The 20,031-nt window shown below is 37.9% G+C and overlaps 1 protein-coding gene across 50 annotated transcripts in view; it reads right to left on the bottom strand.

Annotated features, from left to right (window-relative positions):
• ANK2 (ankyrin 2) overlaps positions 1 to 20,031 on the bottom strand; it is a 695,731-nt gene that overhangs the window by 22,135 nt on the left and 653,565 nt on the right. For 40 of the 50 annotated variants that reach the window (XM_078002190.1, XM_015139094.3, XM_078002174.1 and 37 more), the window contains 6 exons: positions 19,775 to 20,003; positions 18,545 to 18,670; positions 15,691 to 15,813; positions 13,370 to 13,402; positions 11,382 to 11,403; positions 849 to 923 (listed from right to left, as the gene is read on the bottom strand). In XM_078002190.1, coding sequence (XP_077858316.1) covers positions 849 to 923; positions 11,382 to 11,403; positions 13,370 to 13,402; positions 15,691 to 15,813; positions 18,545 to 18,670; positions 19,775 to 20,003 — 608 coding nt within the window. Of the gene's footprint in view, positions 1 to 848; positions 924 to 2,454; positions 8,653 to 11,381; positions 11,404 to 13,369; positions 13,403 to 15,690; positions 15,814 to 18,544; positions 18,671 to 19,774; positions 20,004 to 20,031 lie in introns of all 50 variants that reach the window. The other 10 variants (XM_078002182.1, XM_078002189.1, XM_078002186.1 and 7 more) reach the window with 2 other exon arrangements.

Here is a 20,031-nt window from a genome sequence, read left to right as displayed (position 1 = left end):
GATTATTAAAAGTGAGAAAGTGGCCACTTCTCCTGTTTTCAGTCATGTACTCTAAATTATCAGTTATCTTTATGAGTATTATGGGCTCCTATTCATCACCAAATCTGAGAAATGGAAAGGAGAAGAATATTATTTTACAATGTTTGTCTCTTTGAAGTAGTCACAAGTGATATTAAAAAAAAAAAAAAAAGACTAAAACAAAAAAGCCAGACTGACAATGTTGTTTTAATAGGTTAAGTCACAGGTAGATGAAAATGTATAGTTTTTAAAACCTACAAATCATAATGTGTAAATAAAATATATTGATTTTAGAATTAACTTTTCCTTAATAAATTATTAACATAAAAATTCTACACATAAACACTCTCATCTCTCAAAAATATTAGTGAAATATCTCATTCATGTGTGTTTTAACACTTACTTAAAGCAAATTTTAGTGTTGTTTACTATGAAGATTTTTGACATAAGGTATATAAAAGAAGGAGCCCTGGTTAAATCTCACATTAAATATGGTAAAAATTACATCTAAAAATTATTTTGAAACATAATAATCTCCCCCAAATTTAGATATTCACAACTGCCAAAGGAGGTTCCTGAAGGTGGGTATATTCTCTAAATCTTCTAATGGAAAGTTATATTATTCTAAATCTCAGAAATGATAAAAGGCCTGCCCTGGGCTGTATATACCATTAGCTGATGCAGAGCCCAGGTTTTCTAGTACTTAGTTCATTCTTCTTTTCATATATTCTTTCTCAAGAAAGCGAGGGGTACCTTTTATGCTGTGAATGACACTTGACTGATGCATCTATGTCAGGTTTTGTTGAAAACCTGGGTCACATTCTTTTTACCTGTCCAGCTGAAGCCAAGGTGATCAGCAATATAAGCCAGCCTTTCCTCGATCCGTTCCTGCTCATCCTGTGGATCTGGAGAAGGTCAAAAACAGAATGGCCAAAGGTTGTCTATGACAGGAGAGGAACCACAGTACTGATTCATTCAAAGAAAGGAAGTCACTTCTCCAAATATTTGAAAGCACAAACTAGATACTACATTTCAGATCATATTGCATGTCTGATTTCCGGGGTGGAATGGGGAATAGATCTAATATGAATCATGAAAACCATCTGCTTCCATATCTCTTTAATCAAGACTAGTTACTAGACATAATTATATAAGTTGCTGATTTCTACTAATCTTATGACTTTTCTTTTAAATTATTGGAGAGAATACTGCCCACCAAGAAGACCACCATCTTGTTCATGAAACACCAGAGAAATCATAAATGGGATGCAGAAGGGGAGCAATTGGCTAGGACCTCCTATTATTGCTTGTGGAGGGATAGATCATTTCCAGGTCATTTCTGAAAGGAAACACAGCAGGGATTCACAAGAGATGTTGATCATGAGTTGATCAGGCCATCCTGATTAGTGTGGCCAGAAACAGCATTTGGTCCTGGTGACCTTGGAGAAACAGGGATAAAAGCATATGCATTTATATGTGTATATTGTATCTGTATGCATATATGTCTTTGGGGCAATGTTTCTGCCTTCTTGCTATTAAGCTTATATACTACTCACTCCTATAAACTATAATTTTCCCATTCATGTTTAACTCCCACTGATTGATGGGCAGCATTTTAGACCATGGTATAGGAAATTTTGTATAACCTCAATTTAAGAATGGCAGTCTTCATTGTAGAGATATTGGAAGAACACAGGCTACTTTTCAAAGCCATCTATGGTTTCCTTTTTCATAAGTCAAAGAGCCATCATCCCCTCACAGTCAACTTAAACTGTGCAAAGTTTGAGTTTTTGTTGTCTGCTGCATCTAATTAGAGTACATTCTCCATTCATCTACCACATAAATGAAAAGCATATTTTTACCTTAGGTTTGTTTGCTTAAAGTATTTACCAATGGTATCTGAAATCCAACCTTTCTGAATCAAAAACAGATCCACAACAATTAGAATTTCATGTTATGTGAAATCTTCTCAAGCAAATGGCTTCCTAATGATTACAAAATTGTAAGTACAAATTATTTTAAAGTATGCAAAGGTAAGAAGAAAAGCAATGAGTCTTCATACTATGAAACAAAATACAATATATTCATGTGCAAAAGTGCTTAATTTGAGTCTAAGCTCGGGACTTCAGAACAACAAAACTCAAAGCTCGCATGGCCTTATTACGTGCAGAGGCTAAAGAAAGGCAAGATCACTGTTGCCTGGTTATTATGTTTATGTTTTCCATAAGCATTCTCATTACTCAATCTTGAGATTGTTTTCTTAGACAAGAGTATACAAAGAAAGCACAAAACACAAAGGGCTTACACAAACACATTAGCCACTACAGAAAGCTTAAAGAAAATGAGACACAAATCATCAAATAAAACAACATACAAAAAAACTATATCAATTTTATGACATGCGTAGCACAGGGAATCCCAGTGGCTGGCAAATACCTTCAGCATGGTCATGGCCATTTTCATCAGGGATGCGTTCAATCAGAGTCTCAATAGACTCATCCCAAATGGGCCTTGTGTCAAAGATGTCCTCAGGAACTGAGTGCTCGGTCTCAACAGGTGGCAGATTTTCAATTACTGATACTTCCAGGGCACTACTACTTTCATCGTCTGAAACTAGTTCCTGCTCCCTCTCTGACTGTGTCAGCCTATCCACTAACTTGGAAGCCTCATCACTAATCTCCTCAAAGAATTCTATGGAATTTCTGTAAAGGTCAAAGAAATGCTCTTTACTTTCTTTTGTTGGGCTCGTGCCACCCCTGCAGGAAGATGTGGTGCTTCTGCTCTTAACTGGCAATCGGGATGTAAGTATCTTTGGTCTTGTGGCCCCTTCTTCTGATTCTAACTCAAGTTCCTCTGCCCTTTCTCTGCTCTCTGTTTCTGTCTCAGTGTAACTTCTGGTTTTTACTGGGCATTTGGTCTTTGAGTCCAAAGAACTAGCATCAGATTCAGATTTGCTTCTATTATCTGGTGCGATGCTTGTCATGTCCTGTCCCTGAGGAGCCACTGTCTCCTGGACAGGGGTGTCTAGATCTGAGAGCTGCTGTTCAACTCTTTGGAGGGGTACTTTGACAGGGAGTTTGGACTTTGGTTTTGCTTCATCCTCATTATTTTCCTCATCTACACTGGATAGCAAATCTTCAGAAAGGGAACTCTCATACTCTGCAGATGGAGGTGCTGGGGTGTAAGTGGGCATAGTCCTTACAGGAATTTTGGATTTGCTTTCAGTAGAAGGCACATTCTCCATGGGTGCAGTAGGAATTTCAATTACTGATTTCTGTTCTTCTGGGGAAGAATCGGGAGAATCACCACCCCTATCTGAATAAACAGACCTGGTGACTGTGGAAAAATCTAACTGGACTTGTGCAACTGGTTCAGAAGAGTCGGGGCAGGATATCTGCTTTACACCAGACAGAGGAGGCATATCACCCGTTTGCATGGTGGGGAGGTCCTTGGTCCCTACACTAACAGCCTCTTTTGTCGGTGTTTCAGGGGAGGCTGAAATCCCCATTTGGGGGTTAAGTTGAGCATCCGAAGCAGGTATTTCCTCTACTTCCTCACTCAGGTCATCTGGAAGTAAGTCTGCCTCATCATCCACTGTTTCTTTTGATTCTGGAAGTGCTAGTGATTCAGTTGATGTCTCCAGCGGTAGGGGCTCAGCCCCAGTAGCCCCTTCTTTCACATCTTCAGAGAGAGTCTCTTCCCTGGATTCTTGACCAATTTGGAAAAAGTGAAAACTTTCATCTGCATACGACCTTTTGGTCATATCAATGGCACCACTTCGGGTCATTTCAAACAATTTTCCTTCCTGAAACAGAAATGGGTTTTGCTCACTTGTTGGGGTCCCCTCTTCAGTTGGGGTCCTAGCAGGAGTGGTGTCAGGGGTGGTACCCTGTGATTGTCTGTCTACCATCAAACCAAATATCTTTTGTTCTTCCTCTTTCACACGAGCCTCAAAAGCTTCATCATCTTCCCGAATTTCACTCCAAGAATCAGAATCCACATCAGTTTTTGTGATGATGACTTTGCTTATTTGTTCACCAACAACTGCTGTTGTAGCTGACATAGTAGGCTCGAAAGATGAAGAGGCATTGTCTGATTGCATTTCCCACAAGGTACTTTCTTGTTGGGATTCCACTTTTATGTCCTGGACCTCAAAATTAGATTCTTTGCTTAAAACAGTTCCACTAGAGGAGCTTGCCACCACAACGTCTTCAACAGGGGATGTGATGGTAACAGAATACACTTCAGAAGAGTGAAAACTTGTGGTGTGATTTGCATCTGTTTGGGTTTTGCTTTCTTCACTAGAGAAAAAAGATTGGGAAGGGACATTTTCATAAGGGCTAGTTATTTGGCGATCATAGATTTCATCCGTCTCAGCTAGGTCGGACACAGGAACATCCATGGAAAATCTATCTGTTTGAGTAGTAATGGATGAGTCTTGAGTGGGGCAGTCCTTTGGTAAGTTCTCAAATGTTTCATCAGTTTTTGTGATTTCTGTTTTTTGAATAGAAGATGTGGTGGATATGTCTTCATCTAATTCTTTTCCTTCAGATACCAAACAATGAGGCAAAGAGGACGAAGGTGAAAAGCCTTCACTGGGGCAATCTACTCGTGGAGATTCTGCTCTAGAAACATCAAGCTCTTCTCCTTCTGTGTCTTTTTCATGACTGCCTTGGAGAGCTAATGATTCTTTATAGATGACTGGCTGTTCATCAATATCATCATCAGTTGGACTCTGCAGACCTGAAGAGACAGGAGCAGCTGAGCTGCTAGGACTCATGGCCTCACACCCATGGCCACCACAGATTTCTGGCTGATCAGTGTCTCTGTTTAGCTTATCAAAAGAATTATCTGCAGCTTCAGTGGAAACAGCGTGACTGTCTTCAGCTAAATGGGATTCAGAATCTTTTTCTCCTTCTGATTTACCTGGCTCTTCCTGAATCTCTTCATTCATCTTGAAAGTATATTGTTTGGAAACAATAGGCTGGAATTGTACTTCTTCTGGACTAGAATTGGAGTCTATGCTTGATGGAAGTGGTGAAGGAGGTTGCACTCGAATCACTGGTTCTGGTAAGAGGCCTGAGTCAGCACCTTTTTTTAGCTGTGTCAACTCAGGTTCACTTTCTGAGGAGGAAGACACCTTCCTGCTCTCTGAAGTTACTAACCCAGGGACACCACTTTCATCCTCCCCACTGCCTGTACATTTCGGTTCATCCACGTCTACTGAACAGTCTGCATCTGGGTCAGAGGATGAAGAGGATTCTTCTTGTTTGGGTTCTTTTTTGTAGTCCCTTTTCTGCTTTGCTTCTTGTTCAAGTTCATCGAACATTTTGATTTTGGTTACCATTTTAAACATCTCCTCTTCAGGTGTGAACCTCTTTTTCTCCCCGTTTTCTGAATCATCCTCCTCTGCACATTCATGAATCACAGCTGGTTTTGGTGTACTTACATCTGAGGTTTTGGGTGTAACCTCATAGCTGACTTCTTCGGAGCTGGGAGTGTCGGGAGAAAGGGGACTCTTCCCTGAGCTCTCCATGAGCGATGTCTGCTCAAGACTGTCATCCTCAGCACTGCCGTCAGGGTCTCGGAGTAGCCGGGACCGCACAGAGGCTACTTCCATCAAGAGTTCTGTTTTGGCAACAGCTGCAGGAAGAGGAAAGTGACTTGGAAAAATTCCAGCCTTCATCTTTGGTTCAACAGGGCTGCTTTCCAGAGAGTCACGGCAAGGGGATTCTTTCAGAGGACTTGGCTCCAGAGAATCAGGGGTTTTGTGTGAAGAGTTATCTTCTAGCACAGGGCTGGCTTCCAGAGAGTCTTTGTGGCTCACTGCTAATGAGTCATCAGCCACAGCACTGAGGACTTCGCTATCTCGGCTAGGGAGTGCAAGTTCTAACCCTTGGGGACTTCTAATGACTCCCTGAGGCTTTGATTCAGTTCCTGTATCTGTCTTTACAGAAGCCTCAGGCAGCGGCGAGGCCTTTGTCTCATCTGAGGTGGCTGTGGATTCCTGAGCCTCACTATCAGCTTGTGTCTTGTGGTCTGAACTACCAAAGGTAGGTTGACTTTCATCACAGGCTGCCTCCTCAGTCAGTCCTGTGGGTGTCTCTTTAGCTAATGCTACACTACAGCTACCTGTGCAATCATCTTTTCTTTTAGCGCTTGTGTCTTTGGGAGAGCCTAGAGTGGCCTCTTTCTGAAAACCCTCAGTAGAGGTCTCCGAGCCCTCAGTGACTGTGGCACCTCGCTCTTCAGAGCCACCAGTAATGTCTTTGGTTGTGGGATGCTCTTTTTCTGAATGAATTTCTGTGGTGGTTTCTATCTTGGTGCTTTCCTTTGTTTCCCCAATTTGCTCCTCACTTTTCTTTGGTGAGAAAGAAAGGCTTTCTGGGCTTGTCTCAGGGGTCTCTGCTAGGCCCTCATGCTTATAGCTTTCTTCCGAACTAATCTGAGGGGTCCCCTCCATCAGACTGCCGCACGGAGAGCCGGCTACCCCCTCATTCTTTAGGCTTTCAGAACTGCCATCTAAAGCACCGCTTTGTAAAGACAGAGCTGGAAGGAACTCATCTTTCATGTAGTCGAGTGGAAATGTCGTATTGAAAGGACTAGTGAGTACTTGGTCTAAATGAAGCTGTGCCTTTTCTGTCTCCTCACTCAGGCAAAATTGTTGGTATTTGTCATTGTCTTCCAACTCTTGCTTAATGACCTCAGAGAAGTCAGTGGAGGTTTTCCTATCTGGGCTGATCTGGAGATCCATGTCTCCCTGCTCATCAGCCATCTTTTCTTTGGGGACTTCGCTCTCTCTGTGGCTTTCTCCTTCAGGTGCTGACTGAACAGGTTCAGGTATTTTGCGACTCAGAATTTTCTCCTTTTCTCCAGCTGCATCTTCTTTCTTAACTCCTATAGAGGAAGCACGAACTCCTCTTTTGGATTCCGTCGTGCCCGTTACCGGGAGTCTCTGGCCTCGTTTGATTGTCTGATTCTCTGTTTTCTGAGTTTCTCTCTGGGTTAGTATCGGCCCCTTTTCTTTTTCTATCCGAACTTTACCTTTCTCTTGTGGCTGCTTTTGTTTTGCTGATTTGTGCTCAAAGAGTCCAGTTTTATGTTTAGAAGGGTCCTGACCTGACTGGAAAGCCTTCATCAGCTCCCGAACAGACATGGTTTCTTCGATCCTCTCTGTTTTTGAAGTGGGGGATACAGGTGGTTGCTTTTCTGTTTTGCCAGAAGGTGACATAGGCAGGTGCTTTTCGGTTTTCCCAGCTGTTGATACAGGTTGGTGCTTGTCCGTTCTTCCGGACGGTGAAACAGGCAAGCGTTTTTCTGTTCTCCCAGGCGATACTGGCGGGTGTTTTTCTGTTCTCCCGGAGGGCGATACGGGTGGACGTTTGTCTGTTTTGCCTGAAGGTGAAACGGGTGGGTGTCTTTCTGTTTTTGTAGATGACACAGGGGAGTGCCTTTCAGTTTTAGTCGAGGGTGACACAGGTGAGTGTTTCTCAGTTTTACTCGAAGATGACATAGGTGAATGTCTTTCTGTTTTTGCAGAGGGAGACACAGGTGAGTGTTTCTCAGTTTTACTTGATGGTGATACTGGAGGGTACCTTTCAGTTTTGGCAGAAGAGGAAAGAGCAGAGTGTCTTTCTGTTTTAGAGGAGGGAGACCCTGGCGCATGTCTCTCTGTCTTCAGAGAGGGTGATGCCGCTGGATGTGTCCTGTGAGTGGTCTTTTTTGGCACGTCCTCCTTGCCTTTGACTCTGATGGGCAACTTGCTTCGACCTTTCTGTTCATCTTCCACTCGCTTCTGAAGGGCCTTTACTTTGTCCTTTATGGAACCAATGGGAGTTTCTTCTATCAAAGGAGATGTGGCCTTGACAGTGGGAAGAGGTTCAGGGGCTAAACCTGGGTCTTCATCTAATGACTCTTCTGAACTACCTTTTTTAAGTTCAGCTTTCTCTGCACTAGCTTGTAAACCTTCCTCTTTTTGTTTCTGCTTTTCTTTTAATTTCCTTCTTACTGGCTTCTTTATTCCCAAGCTTGGTTTTTGCTGTTTCTGTGTACTCTGTGTCTCATCTGGGGGTATGTCTTTCCCTTCCTTTTCAGAGCTCTTGCCAACAGCCAGAGCCTCACGTTTCTTCCCTGCCTTATCTTGAACTGTCTGTAGCTGCTCTGAGTCTTTCTCTACTTTTCCTTTTATCTCTTTATCTATTCTAACTTCTACACATGGATATTCAGTGATTTCTAAAGGTGCTTTTTGCCTAGCCTCTTCTATTTCCTCATCACTGACAATAACCCATTCCTCTTCCACTAATCCTCTCTCAGACCGAGAGCTCTGCACACTGCCTTCATCTCTTGTGCAGGTTCCACTTCTCAGGATTTCATTCACTTTCTCTAAGTCCTCTTTAACTCTTTCAACGATTTCAAAAGGCTCTCCTGGCTCTTCCTCAGCAGCCTTCACCAGCTCCTTCACTTTAATAGAACCTGCCTTATCAGACACATCTGTGGTCAAGATGGCGGTCATTTTGATCAAATCTTGTTTCATCTCAGAAACTTCAGAGAGCAAGTCCGGACTTGCTAGGACAGGAACTTCATTAACGAGGTGACTTTTCAGGACAGATGTTTCTGTAGATTCTGTCTCATCATCTTTGATGTGAATGAAAAACATTGAAAGTAAAATGGAAATCAAAAAATATATTGGCAAATGTAATCAGGACTGAAACGACACAGCGTCTTTTCCTGTGGTGGTGGTGGGAGGGGCAACAAAATGGGCTGGGAATGGTAGATCCACAAGGCCTCAGGGTACAAGAGCAAAGCAAGGCTAACGGAAAAAAAAACAACTGAAAAGGAAAAATGAGCAGGAAATAACTTGCTTAATTTTTCTCACTTGTAGCACATCCACACATACAACAAAGCTAAAACAAGACATACGCACACAAAAAAAACACTACGTATCAAAACAAAGAACGCAGTGAAATTACACAGAGGTATCTCAAGATTGTTCAGACGTTACAGATCAATGTTGAAAAAAAAAAAACCATGGAGAAAAAATAAGAAAAAAAAGCATTAGAAATTGCAGAAAGTTGATTTCCTCTAGGAGAAAGCCAGTAGTAGCAAGCTCAGAAAAACATCTAATGATGTATATACATTTTTAATCATATAAAAATCTGAAATTCAGTATGTTTAGTTCTACCAATATACAAAGACTATATAAAATATATCTGAATCAGCTGCAAACCGGCATTTCATCTAAGGGAAATTCACACCTAACAATGAAACAAACAGTCTGGTGCTAAGAGGCACGGTCCTTTCCTTGGAGCAACCTCCTTGTTGAGACACAGAATGGAAAGACCAAGGAGGGAAATAAAGGAAAGGAAAGAAAAACAACAGAAACAACAATTGTGATTAAACTTATAAGTGAGTCCAAAGTTAAAATGTGATGCATGGCAACCCAAGTCAGAGACAGTCACACAGGACACACACACAGTTTATGTAAGCCAAGTTATTTCCATGCAAAGCAAAGGTGGAGTAAAACTGCTGGGAGAGGCGGCCTTGCTGAAACGCATGGGCAGGAGGATGGCAGGAATTTAGAACAGATATGTAAAATGTTACTGTGGCAAAGTGTACTTATTTCTCTACGAGTCCATGCATAAGCTGCTGAAGGTGGTATATTGGAGGCTTAGGTTGTGGGGGCTTATACCCATTAAAGGTAAGGAAGAAAACTCAGTAAACTCTTCTAAAATGTGCTCATAAAAAGACTTCAGGTAAGAGTCCCTTCCACAGAGCCCTTCTTTAGAGATCAGTTTATACATAGATGAAAATAATCTAATGATTATCTTTAAAAGAAAAGCAAACATGAGTCTGTATTTAAAACTTTTGAAACACTCAAAACACCTAGAAATCCTTCAGGAAAATCCATGGCATTATAGCAACATGGTAACATTTTTTATCTTTCTTTTCTTTCTTTCTTTTCTTTTTTTTTAACAATTGAGCCATATGGATGAATTAATTTTTAATTCTTACTAGTTTGTATCGGGGAGCAAAGTAAGAGGCCATTTAAATAAATGGAGTAGTTCTGAAGAAGAAAGTGAGAGAATAAAGTAAAATCACTTAAAAAAAGGAATCAATGAAGGCAATGTGACATGTCATATAAACAAAAGTGCCTTCTCTTGGGAGAATCTGTGTTTGTTGAGGAGATACAGTATGTGAATATGTGAATATTCCAGATCTGAATAATGCTTTAACATGAAGGTAAGCCTCATTCAAAGCAACTTCAAAAACCTGGTAGTAAATTACATTGTCCTAGGACTTTTTAAAAAAAGCCCTCAGATCATTGTATAGGACCAAATGAGCATATTGAACATGGTTCTAAGTTTTCTCATTTTAGGACTATACTCTGAAATACAGCAAATCAAAATAAACTCTGAAATAAAATTTACTGATATTCAATAAACTTTAAAAATCATATTTTTAAAAAGCATTTGGGGCACGAAAGCAGAAATCTGTAAAATTCAACTGGAGCTTCCACATAAGAAGCCAGAGAGTCACTAGAAACAGTCCAACAAACCAAAATGTTAATTGGCTATTACAAACCTGAAATGAGTTCTACGACAGCTCTTTTAAGGTCTGTAAAAAACAGTTCTCCCTACTAGATCAGGTTTGGGATTTGCATCATTATTTAAAATTAGCCCTATAATAATATGCTGTTGTGATTAGTAACTTTATCCAGGGGGTTTTAATTTTTGCATTCTTGGCCCTTCATTTTTGTTTATTTTTGTTTTGTTTTGTTTTGTTTTCAGAAAGTTTTCACAGAAGTCTGTTAGACCTCAGCTCTATAGACGTTGGTTACACTTCACCACAGTAAAAAGTGCAAGAGTGGGATGGGGGAAGGGGCAGGCATTGGATGGGGTTAGCTTCAGCTAAGAACTATTAGACAGTATCACTTTTGCAGGTGTATCCTACAAAAATAATGAGCTCTCTACAGAAGTCACTATTGCATTACATACAAAGTGATACTGTCATGTCAGTGCTTAAAAAATAATGAGATGACAATGTTATGCTAACAAATGGACAAAACGGTAGGGTGGGTTTCTAAACAAGCATAACAGCAATACCAGGGTTAACAAGGATGTCAAAAGAAAGTGAATGCTTAGATGAATAATCATTGCATTTTACTGCTAATTAGCTCGCAAATCAGGTATATTTGTAATTTAACTGGCCAAGCTGCTTTTATAAATATATTAATGATTAATAAGGATAATATAAAAATTTAATTACTATAGTGGTTAGTAATAGCAACTAGCTTGCATTTTAATTCATGCTTCTTTTTATGGTAGCCAGCTTTCAGACAAACTCAATTTTCTTTAAATTCTTACTTTTTTCTGATGTCATATCGATCTGAAAGAAAACATACATAAATTGAATGGTTACAAATACTGCCTTGGCTGATAGCCCCTGGTGTGCACAAAAAGCTCCTATCCGTAATTATACATGTTGGTGACACCATAGCTATAGGAAGGTCAGAGTAATTTGCTACAGTTTTTCCTGACAGTCTCCATGATTCTTATCCTGACTTTGGAAAAAAACTTCTGTTTTCTAGACACTACAGGTAGAAAGTCCTTTCTAGCATGTTAATCCTGGGAAGATATGACCCAGGCTGGTTTTGATGTTGGGATACATATTTATTAGGGAATAAGTCAGAAAAAGGGTGAAGTCAGTATTAAATAATAAGTTTCCATTTAGTGGAGAAAAAGGAAAGGATGAGAAACAGCAATGCTAGGGTGATATGTTCTACAGAAGTAGTTTCATTATCATTAATAATAAGTCAGCATTCCAGATACTGAAAAGAATATGAACTGGATCTATTGCCCTGAATAGTTCCAGAAAGTATTCAGTAGGAAAATCATCTAACAGAAAAAGGTGATTTGTGAACAGGGCAAAATTGGCTTCCCTATCATTTTTAACAGCTGTGGTGGTAGGGTCACTGAGTACAGGAAGGAAACGGAGTATGTGAAGCAAAGAGTGACTGTGCAGTTGAGGGAAAGAATGACTTCAGTCTTAAGTCGGTTGTGTATATGGCTATGTACGGCAGGACAGTGAGTCTATAATCACCCTTCTCACCCTGCTCCATTGCCAAGGTATCAGAAAAAAAGTGAATCCAGGGGCATCTTCTGAACTGATAAGGTCTTACATTTTAAGCTGGTGGGTATAAGTGTATTTATTATATATTTTTATATTTTTTATTTTGAATGCATTGGAATAACATTTAAAAAAAGAAAACTAGTATATTTGAAAACATTTACATAAAACTAATAACATATGCATCTGTCTATCTTAGAAACAAATACATTATTTTAAGTTTTCCAATTATGTTTTTCATTTCTATTATAATATTTGGGCATTTGCAGATCTTTATAATGGAGACAAACACACATTTGCTTTAAATATTGAAGCAGGTTTAATTCATATAGCTATTTATTCAAGGTAACCTCTCTAAGACTTGCTTTCTTCATCTATAATGTAATATTTAATAACAAACACCTCATAGGTGGTTGTGAGAGATCAATATTGATGAGGCATGTGCAACACTTAGTAAAGATCCCACTTTATAAGAAATTCTTATTATTAGCATAGTTCTGCATTATAATATTATAGCCTAAGGAATCAACTATATGCCTCTTAAAGTTTTTTGGTCTCAGTGTTTATCAAACTCTTTGGTCTTAGGGCCCCTTTACACTCCCCAAAAGTACTGAGGAGCCTGAAAAACTTCTGATGGTGAGTGATATGTATAAACAGATACCTGTATTACAAATGAAGGCTAAGAAAATGCTAGAACCTAAGAGTATGCAAGCATACATTCCACTAATTGCCAGAGTGGCAATGTCATCACATGTAGTATAGACTCTGGAAGATTCCTCTATAGTTTGTGAGGATATAGAAGTTTAAAAGGCAAATAATGTCTTAGTAGATTAAAAATGTAGTAAATTTTACTAAATGTAGTAAATTAAAAATTAATTAATTAAAAATTAAGACATTAATAACATCTTAGTATAAAAAGAGTTTCAACCACTAGATGTCTTCCGACTAAGAACCCCTGAGATAATGGTTTAGCTCTCAGTAGTTGGTGGAGAAAGATAGTGTTGCATAGAGACATGGCAACAGTTTATAGGGAAACTTTGCTGTTCCCTTAAGTTGCTCCACAAGATGAGAAAACAGAGGCTTAGAGAGGTTAAGTGAAATTGTGCCCCTTTAAATACTAAGAAGAACCGCCTACCCCTTCTAAGAACACAGGTTAACTATGTGCTCTTATTAGTGGTTACAGCAATGACACAGCCGTTAACAAATGACACTGTCATAAAATTACCTCTTCCTCCTGTTCTTGATCTGACTCTGATTCCTTTCCGCCCCAAGATGCCATGCAAGATGGAAAAAAGAGAGAAGGAAGAGTAGAGAGTATTTAGAAGAAAAGGAAAGAGTAAATAAATACCCTTTCAACAAGCATCAACAGGCAAGCATACAGTCAGCATACTCTTTTTTTCTTACTAACAGTTTATAGAAGACAGGCAGAAAAGAGGATTGGCTTAAATACAAAGTTTATAGATTCAAGAGACAAAAGAACCAATATTATAAATTTACTAATTTCAGATACTAGGTCACCACAGCAGTCTCAAAGTTTGATCTTAAATGAAGTGGATGGCATTTGTCTTTAGAAATAGTGATGATAATATCCCAATCATTACAGATATTGGTTGAAAATATTAAAAGCTACAAATAAGCGTGTATATTTATATATATGGTGAAAAATTTTCAATACACAGGTAATATTTAGAAGCGTTATTCTAACAAAGAGCTACTAAATTCTTTCTTTTCTTTCTTTCTTTCTTTCTTTCTTTTTTTTTAATAGAGACAGGGTCTTGCTATGTTGCTCAGGTTGGTCTTGAACTCCTAGACTTAAGCGATCCTCCTGCCTTGGTGTCCCAAAGTGCTGGGATTACAGGTGTGGGCCATGGTGCCCAGCCAAGAGCTATTAAATACTAAGGTATATTTTCAATATACAATCTCTGGCATTTTTTTTTCTTTTTGAGTTACAAATTAGAAAATTGTACTGGACTATCACAGCATTAATAGCTATGTCCGCTATGTCTTGACTTAGAAATAAAATGTAATAATAAAGTTAATGCTTTCTCTTAGAGCACACTGAAAGCTCACTGAAATCAGCCAAAGCTCAGTCATCTTTCTGTAACACTCAGGTGGCTTGCCCGCAGCAGTACATATTTCTTTGTGGCTCTTATTGGCATACTGCCTCCGCTGACTCACTACTAATCAGCAATACAAACCCCAAAACACATTCTGCACCATCAAAATGCAATGAAATTATGCTCATTTGGGTTGACATACCCATTTCTATATTTTAATTCTTGGAATAAAATGTATATTTACATATATAAATAATATTTTATTTTATTCATTTAATAAAAAGTTACAATGTCAAACCTAATGCTACGAGCTTTTCTCTATATGGTTGATCTCTATTTACAAAGAATAATTCATTAAGCAAATATAAAATTTGACAATTGTGGTGGGGAAAAAGAAATATGGGACATTTTTTGTTTTCTGATGTCAAGATTTAGGATTTTAAATATATCCCTACTTCCCCTCCAGGTCTCAGCAGCCGCCACTCATCACCCTGCCCAACCTGTTATATAGACACTGACAACTTCTGCATCCACCTATAGATTGCCATGTGGGAGCTTCCTATTCAAAAGAAATATTGGTTAAAAAAAGTTTAAAAGAATGAAACATAAATTATCCACAACATTTAATTGATTTAGTTGTCTTCTTTGATTTCATCAGAGTATTCAAGGAATTACGTGATGGGGAGAGGTTTGAAAAGAAAATAATTCCTGTAGGTAGACTTGGGGTCAGAATTAATGTATTTTTTCTTTTCAACAATGTTTTAAATCTACTCCTCATAACACGGCGATATGTTTTTTACTAATCAACTATTTCTACTATTTTTTATTCTAACTAACAATTTACACAAGTTATGTTGCCTAATCTGCCCTTGAACTCCTAGGCTCAAGTGATCTTCTCACCTCAGCCTCCAGAGTAGCTGGGACTACAGATGTGCACCAACACACCAGTTTATATACTCCTAAAATATGATAAGTTAGAAAATTAATAATTACTTAGAAAAAATAAAATATCACGGGGCAGCTCTGAATTTAATAATATGTAAGCCACCTGTGAATTGGTAGTAAACAGAGGCTGATGAACTCTAATATTTTCATAGGGCCAAATGTGCTAGTATGGTTTCAGGAAAGCACATGAAAACAATAATGAAGAAAAGCCAATTAGTTTTAAAAATTTCTTCAAAAAGTTAAATCTGAAGTCACATTTTCTTACTTACATGCCCATTGTGTATTAATAGAATTTTTGCATCAAAGTGCATTTAATGTGAAATCAGGTGGCACTATGATTTTTCTTAAGTGGAAATTGTAAATTTGACAGAGAATCAAACATGATTATTACATGTGCTTTCATTCAGTCTTTGTTTGTATTCATTTTCTTGGTCAGTGCAAAAGTAATTGCTGTTTTTGCCATTACTTTTGCACTGACCTAATACAAGATTTAAAAATCAATTCCTACACTACCTGAATTGCACTATAGCAGATTTTACAATACCTTTGTATAAATCGGCAAAGTGATGTTTAAGTTGCAAATAGCTTGATGCACCAGGCCTCTTGTGGATTTTGGCTCCTTCATAAATGATAGTCGTCCGCAGGGTTCCTGAGTCGTATCGCGTACCTTGAACAAGACAGACATACATGCTTCACCCATATTTGACGTGCAGTATTTACTTTAACTAGATGATGCTTGAAAAGGGAAAGTAAAATTCATTTGTTAACGCTAGGTAAGAACTCAAAGGATTTCCTTTCTCTTTTCCTATTACCATTTGGAAAGCCTTTTTAAGAATCATTCAGCTTTCTTTTTCAGTCTTATTTAAGTACAGTAGACAAAAATTGCATATATTTAAGGTGTACAATGTGATGATTTGATATATGTGTACATTGTGAAATGATTAGCGTATCAAACTAATTAACATATCAACCACCTCAACCCCCTTTGTGTGGTGACACTTGAGATCTCTCTTAGCAAATTTCAAGTATGTAATACATTACATACAATTAGCTATAGTTCAATGCTGTACATTAGGTCTTCAGAACTTAGCTCTTAAAATAATTGTGGTAAAATATACATAACATACAATTTGCCATTTTTACTATTTTGAGGCAGAAAATTCAGTGGCATTAACACATTCACAAAGTTGTATAAGCACTACCTCTATCCAGAACGTTTTTCATCCTATGCAGAAACTGTCCCCATTGAACAACAGCTCCCCATTGCCCTCTTGCCCAGCCCCTAATAACCTCTATTCTACTTTCTGTCTCTATACGTTTGCCTATTCTAGGAACGTGTAGAAATGGAGCCATATAGTATTTGTGTCTGCCTTACTTCACTCAGCATAATGTTTTCCAAGTTCATTCATATTGTATCATGTGTCAGAATTTCATTCCTTTTTTAAAAAATTGTAATAAATATATGTAACATAAAACTTATCATTTTAATCATTTTTAGGTGTCTAGTTTGGTGGCATTAAGTACATTCACATTATTGTATAATCATCACTACCTTCCATCTTTGGAACTTGTTAATCTTCCTAACTGAAATTCTAGTATCTATTAAACAATAATTCCCCATTCTCCCCTTCTCCTGTCTCTAGCAACTACTCTTCTACTTTCTATCTTTATTTCATTTCAAGGAGAGGTCAAAAAAATAAATTAAAAAAATACTTTCTCTCTTTATGAATTTGACTACCCTAGGTATCTCATATAAGTGAAACCATACAATATGTGTCCTTTTGTGTCTAGCTTATTTCATTTACCATATTGTAGCACAAATTAGAATTTCCTTCCTTTTAAAGGCTGAATAGTATTCCACTACATGTGTATACCACATTTTGTTTGTGGACGTTTGGACTTCTGGGTTGTTTCCATTCTGGCTACCATGGCTAACGCTGCTAAGAACATTGGTGTGCAAGTAATTGAGTCTCTACTTTAAATTCTTGTCAGTGTACACTGAGAAGTGAATTGCTGAATCATATGCTAATTTTATATTTAACTTTTTGAGGAAAAACTGTAGTGTTTTCCAAAGTGGCTGCACTATTTTGCATTTCCACCAGCAATGTATTAGGGCCCCAAGTTGTCTACATCCTTCCTAACATTTGTTTATTTTCTGTTTGTTTGTTTTAATAATAGCCATCCTAATGGGTATGGAGTGGTATCTCTTCATAGTTTTGATTTGCATTTCCCTACACTGTTGAACATCTCTTCATGTGCTTATTGACCATCTGTGTATCTTCTTTGGATAAATGTCTACTGAAGCACTTTGCTCATTTTTTATTGGGTTGTTTGGAGAATGATTCTGCACACCAATGATATCAAACATTAGCTTAATTATATAGCTGTCTATGTTAAATGGATCTATTACCCCGAGCAGTTACTGCTTAATGTGGTGATCTGTAAGAATCTATCATCAGTCAGGCGAAACAATTGAACCAGAAATGGCACAATGAGAGAGACTCAGTAGAGATCTTTGGAAAACTCAATAAGAGGTTTGCAAACACATGTTTGGAAAGAAAATAAGGGGTTAAAATAAAAAGAGTCATTGCTGATGAACAATTGGAAATGAGTAGGTGAAGTAGGACTGGAAAAAAAAAAAGACAGAAGCCAGCCTATACCTGATAGGATTGAGCGTTAGGACCGCTAGATTAGCAAAATAAATTGTGAGAAACAAGAAAAATGAACTTGGAAAATAAAGCAGAGTAGAATTATTACCTCCTTTTTATTTCCTGAATCTCTTATTCATTCATTTGTGATCCCTTATAGATTGGAATCTAAAATGAAACTTGCATATATCACCTCAAATCCCTAACTTGGATTAGGGATTTGTTGTCTCTGTTTAGAGATGCACACACATGTCTCCATGCTGTTTATTGAATGAATTTATGAAAATATATCAAGTCTATAGCTCTATCGGAGATAATTTCTTATTAGCTTAAGTGAGACCTGGGTCTTTTGAGAGATTTTATTATAAAAAGTTGCCACTTAGAACTCTTTTGATCTCCACACTTGTGAAGTTCACATATATTTTTAAATCTAAGCATAAATATTTAAAAGTTTTAATAGATAAATAGACTTTCCTTCAAATTTGGAAAATACTGATCACTGTGCCTAATTAATGAGTTGGCTATTATTTGTCCTGTTCTCATCCTTAAATATAGTCTATAAAAATTCAGGTTGACTTTGAACCTCAAAAATAAAAATGATTGGTTTCCCAGGGCAGTAAAACATTGCAAATATGGTTAAAAAGAAAACTCTGAAGATGACTGAAAAGCAAAAGTTTTCTGTTACTAAAGAAGTCAAATTCTTCCTTGATCTTGAAAAAAAGACATCACGAAATTCCATATATGTATTACCTTGACAAATAGAGGAAGTCTATTTTCTTTGAAGGCAAAAAAACTGAATATATGATGCTGGCCACTTTTAGTTAATGGCACCAAGTTGCCGAAACAATCAACATAGATGGGTTTTCCTTCTAACACCTGAGTGAAAACAGAGAAATAACAATAAAGTAGCTGCAATTACAACTTGTTGTTTACACAAAGAAGTGGTAGTACTACTTGGAACTTCAAATTCTTATAATACACATACAACAATCTTTAAATTGACAACTGACATTCTATCTGTGGCACAGCATGTCCAGTGCTTTTTCTTCTTATTAGTAATGGGAATCATTAATGCATGGTAGCATATAATGTTCTCATTGTAAAAACTGTATCCCATTATTCCACAAACCCAAAATACATTTAAATCCTAAATTTAACTTAGGCTTGGGTAATTTTTTTTTTTTTTTTTTTTTTTGAGATGGAGTCTCACTCTGTTGCCCAGGCTGGAGTGCAGTGGTGTGATCCTGGCTCACTGCAACCTCTGCCTCCCGGGTTCAAGCAATTCTCCTGCCTCAGCCTCCTGAGTAGCTGGGATTACAGGCGTCTACCACCATGCTTGGCTAATTTTGTATTTTTGGTAGAGATGGGGTCTTGCCATGTTGGCTAGGTTGGTCTCAGACTGGTGACCTCAGGTGATCCACCCACCTCGGCCTCCCGAAGTGCTGGGATTACAGGCGTGAACCACCACGCCTGGCCTGCTTGGGTAACTTTTGGCATTGTAATGAGTCAGGTTACTGGACTTCAACACCCAAAGACCTACACTGATGGAAAATTCTGAAATAAGAAAAAGTAATGTAGAAAAGCACTAGACATCCTGCTTCAACATTTATGCAAAAGGATATACTTCCCAGACTGTTTTAGTTACTATTAAAAAATAAGGACAACAAGGAAAGCTAAAAACATCTAAAGTACTACAGTCACTTACATACTTTGAGTTTATCAATAACTCATAATTTTTCCTCAAATAATCTTTAAAGGAATCATCTTTTACCTTATCACATACACCAATGAGTCCCACTGAATAGGTCCAAAATGACTAAAAATGGGAGATTTTGGATATTGACCTTCTAACTGATCAAGATGTGCACTGGTCTTTCACTTTTTAATTATTCTATTTATTAAATTATATTTGAAATGTAATCTATTAATACAGGTATAACAGCATGGCATAAATTATTATTATTATTTTTGGTACAGTACCTCCACATCCCTGCTTCTGGCCACCTCAGCAAAATTTTCTTGTTGTTCAAGGGTCTTATCTACTTTATCATCAGTCATGCAGAAACATCTCAACCTGGCTTCAATTGGGTCATGTGACTTGGCAAACACTACAAATTTGGCCATATAAGGTACGCAGATAATTTCTCTATATACTTGTGATGCAAAAGTGACGGATTCCTGGATCTGTCGACAATCTATCAGCCAGAACCTAATAAAATAAATAAAGTCGGTTATTT

This window comes from Macaca mulatta, chromosome 5 (genome assembly GCF_049350105.2).
Source record: "Macaca mulatta isolate MMU2019108-1 chromosome 5, T2T-MMU8v2.0, whole genome shotgun sequence".
In the NCBI taxonomy this organism is placed as follows: Eukaryota; Metazoa; Chordata; class Mammalia; order Primates; family Cercopithecidae; genus Macaca; species Macaca mulatta.
This window is presented reverse-complemented; position numbering and strand designations above follow the sequence as displayed.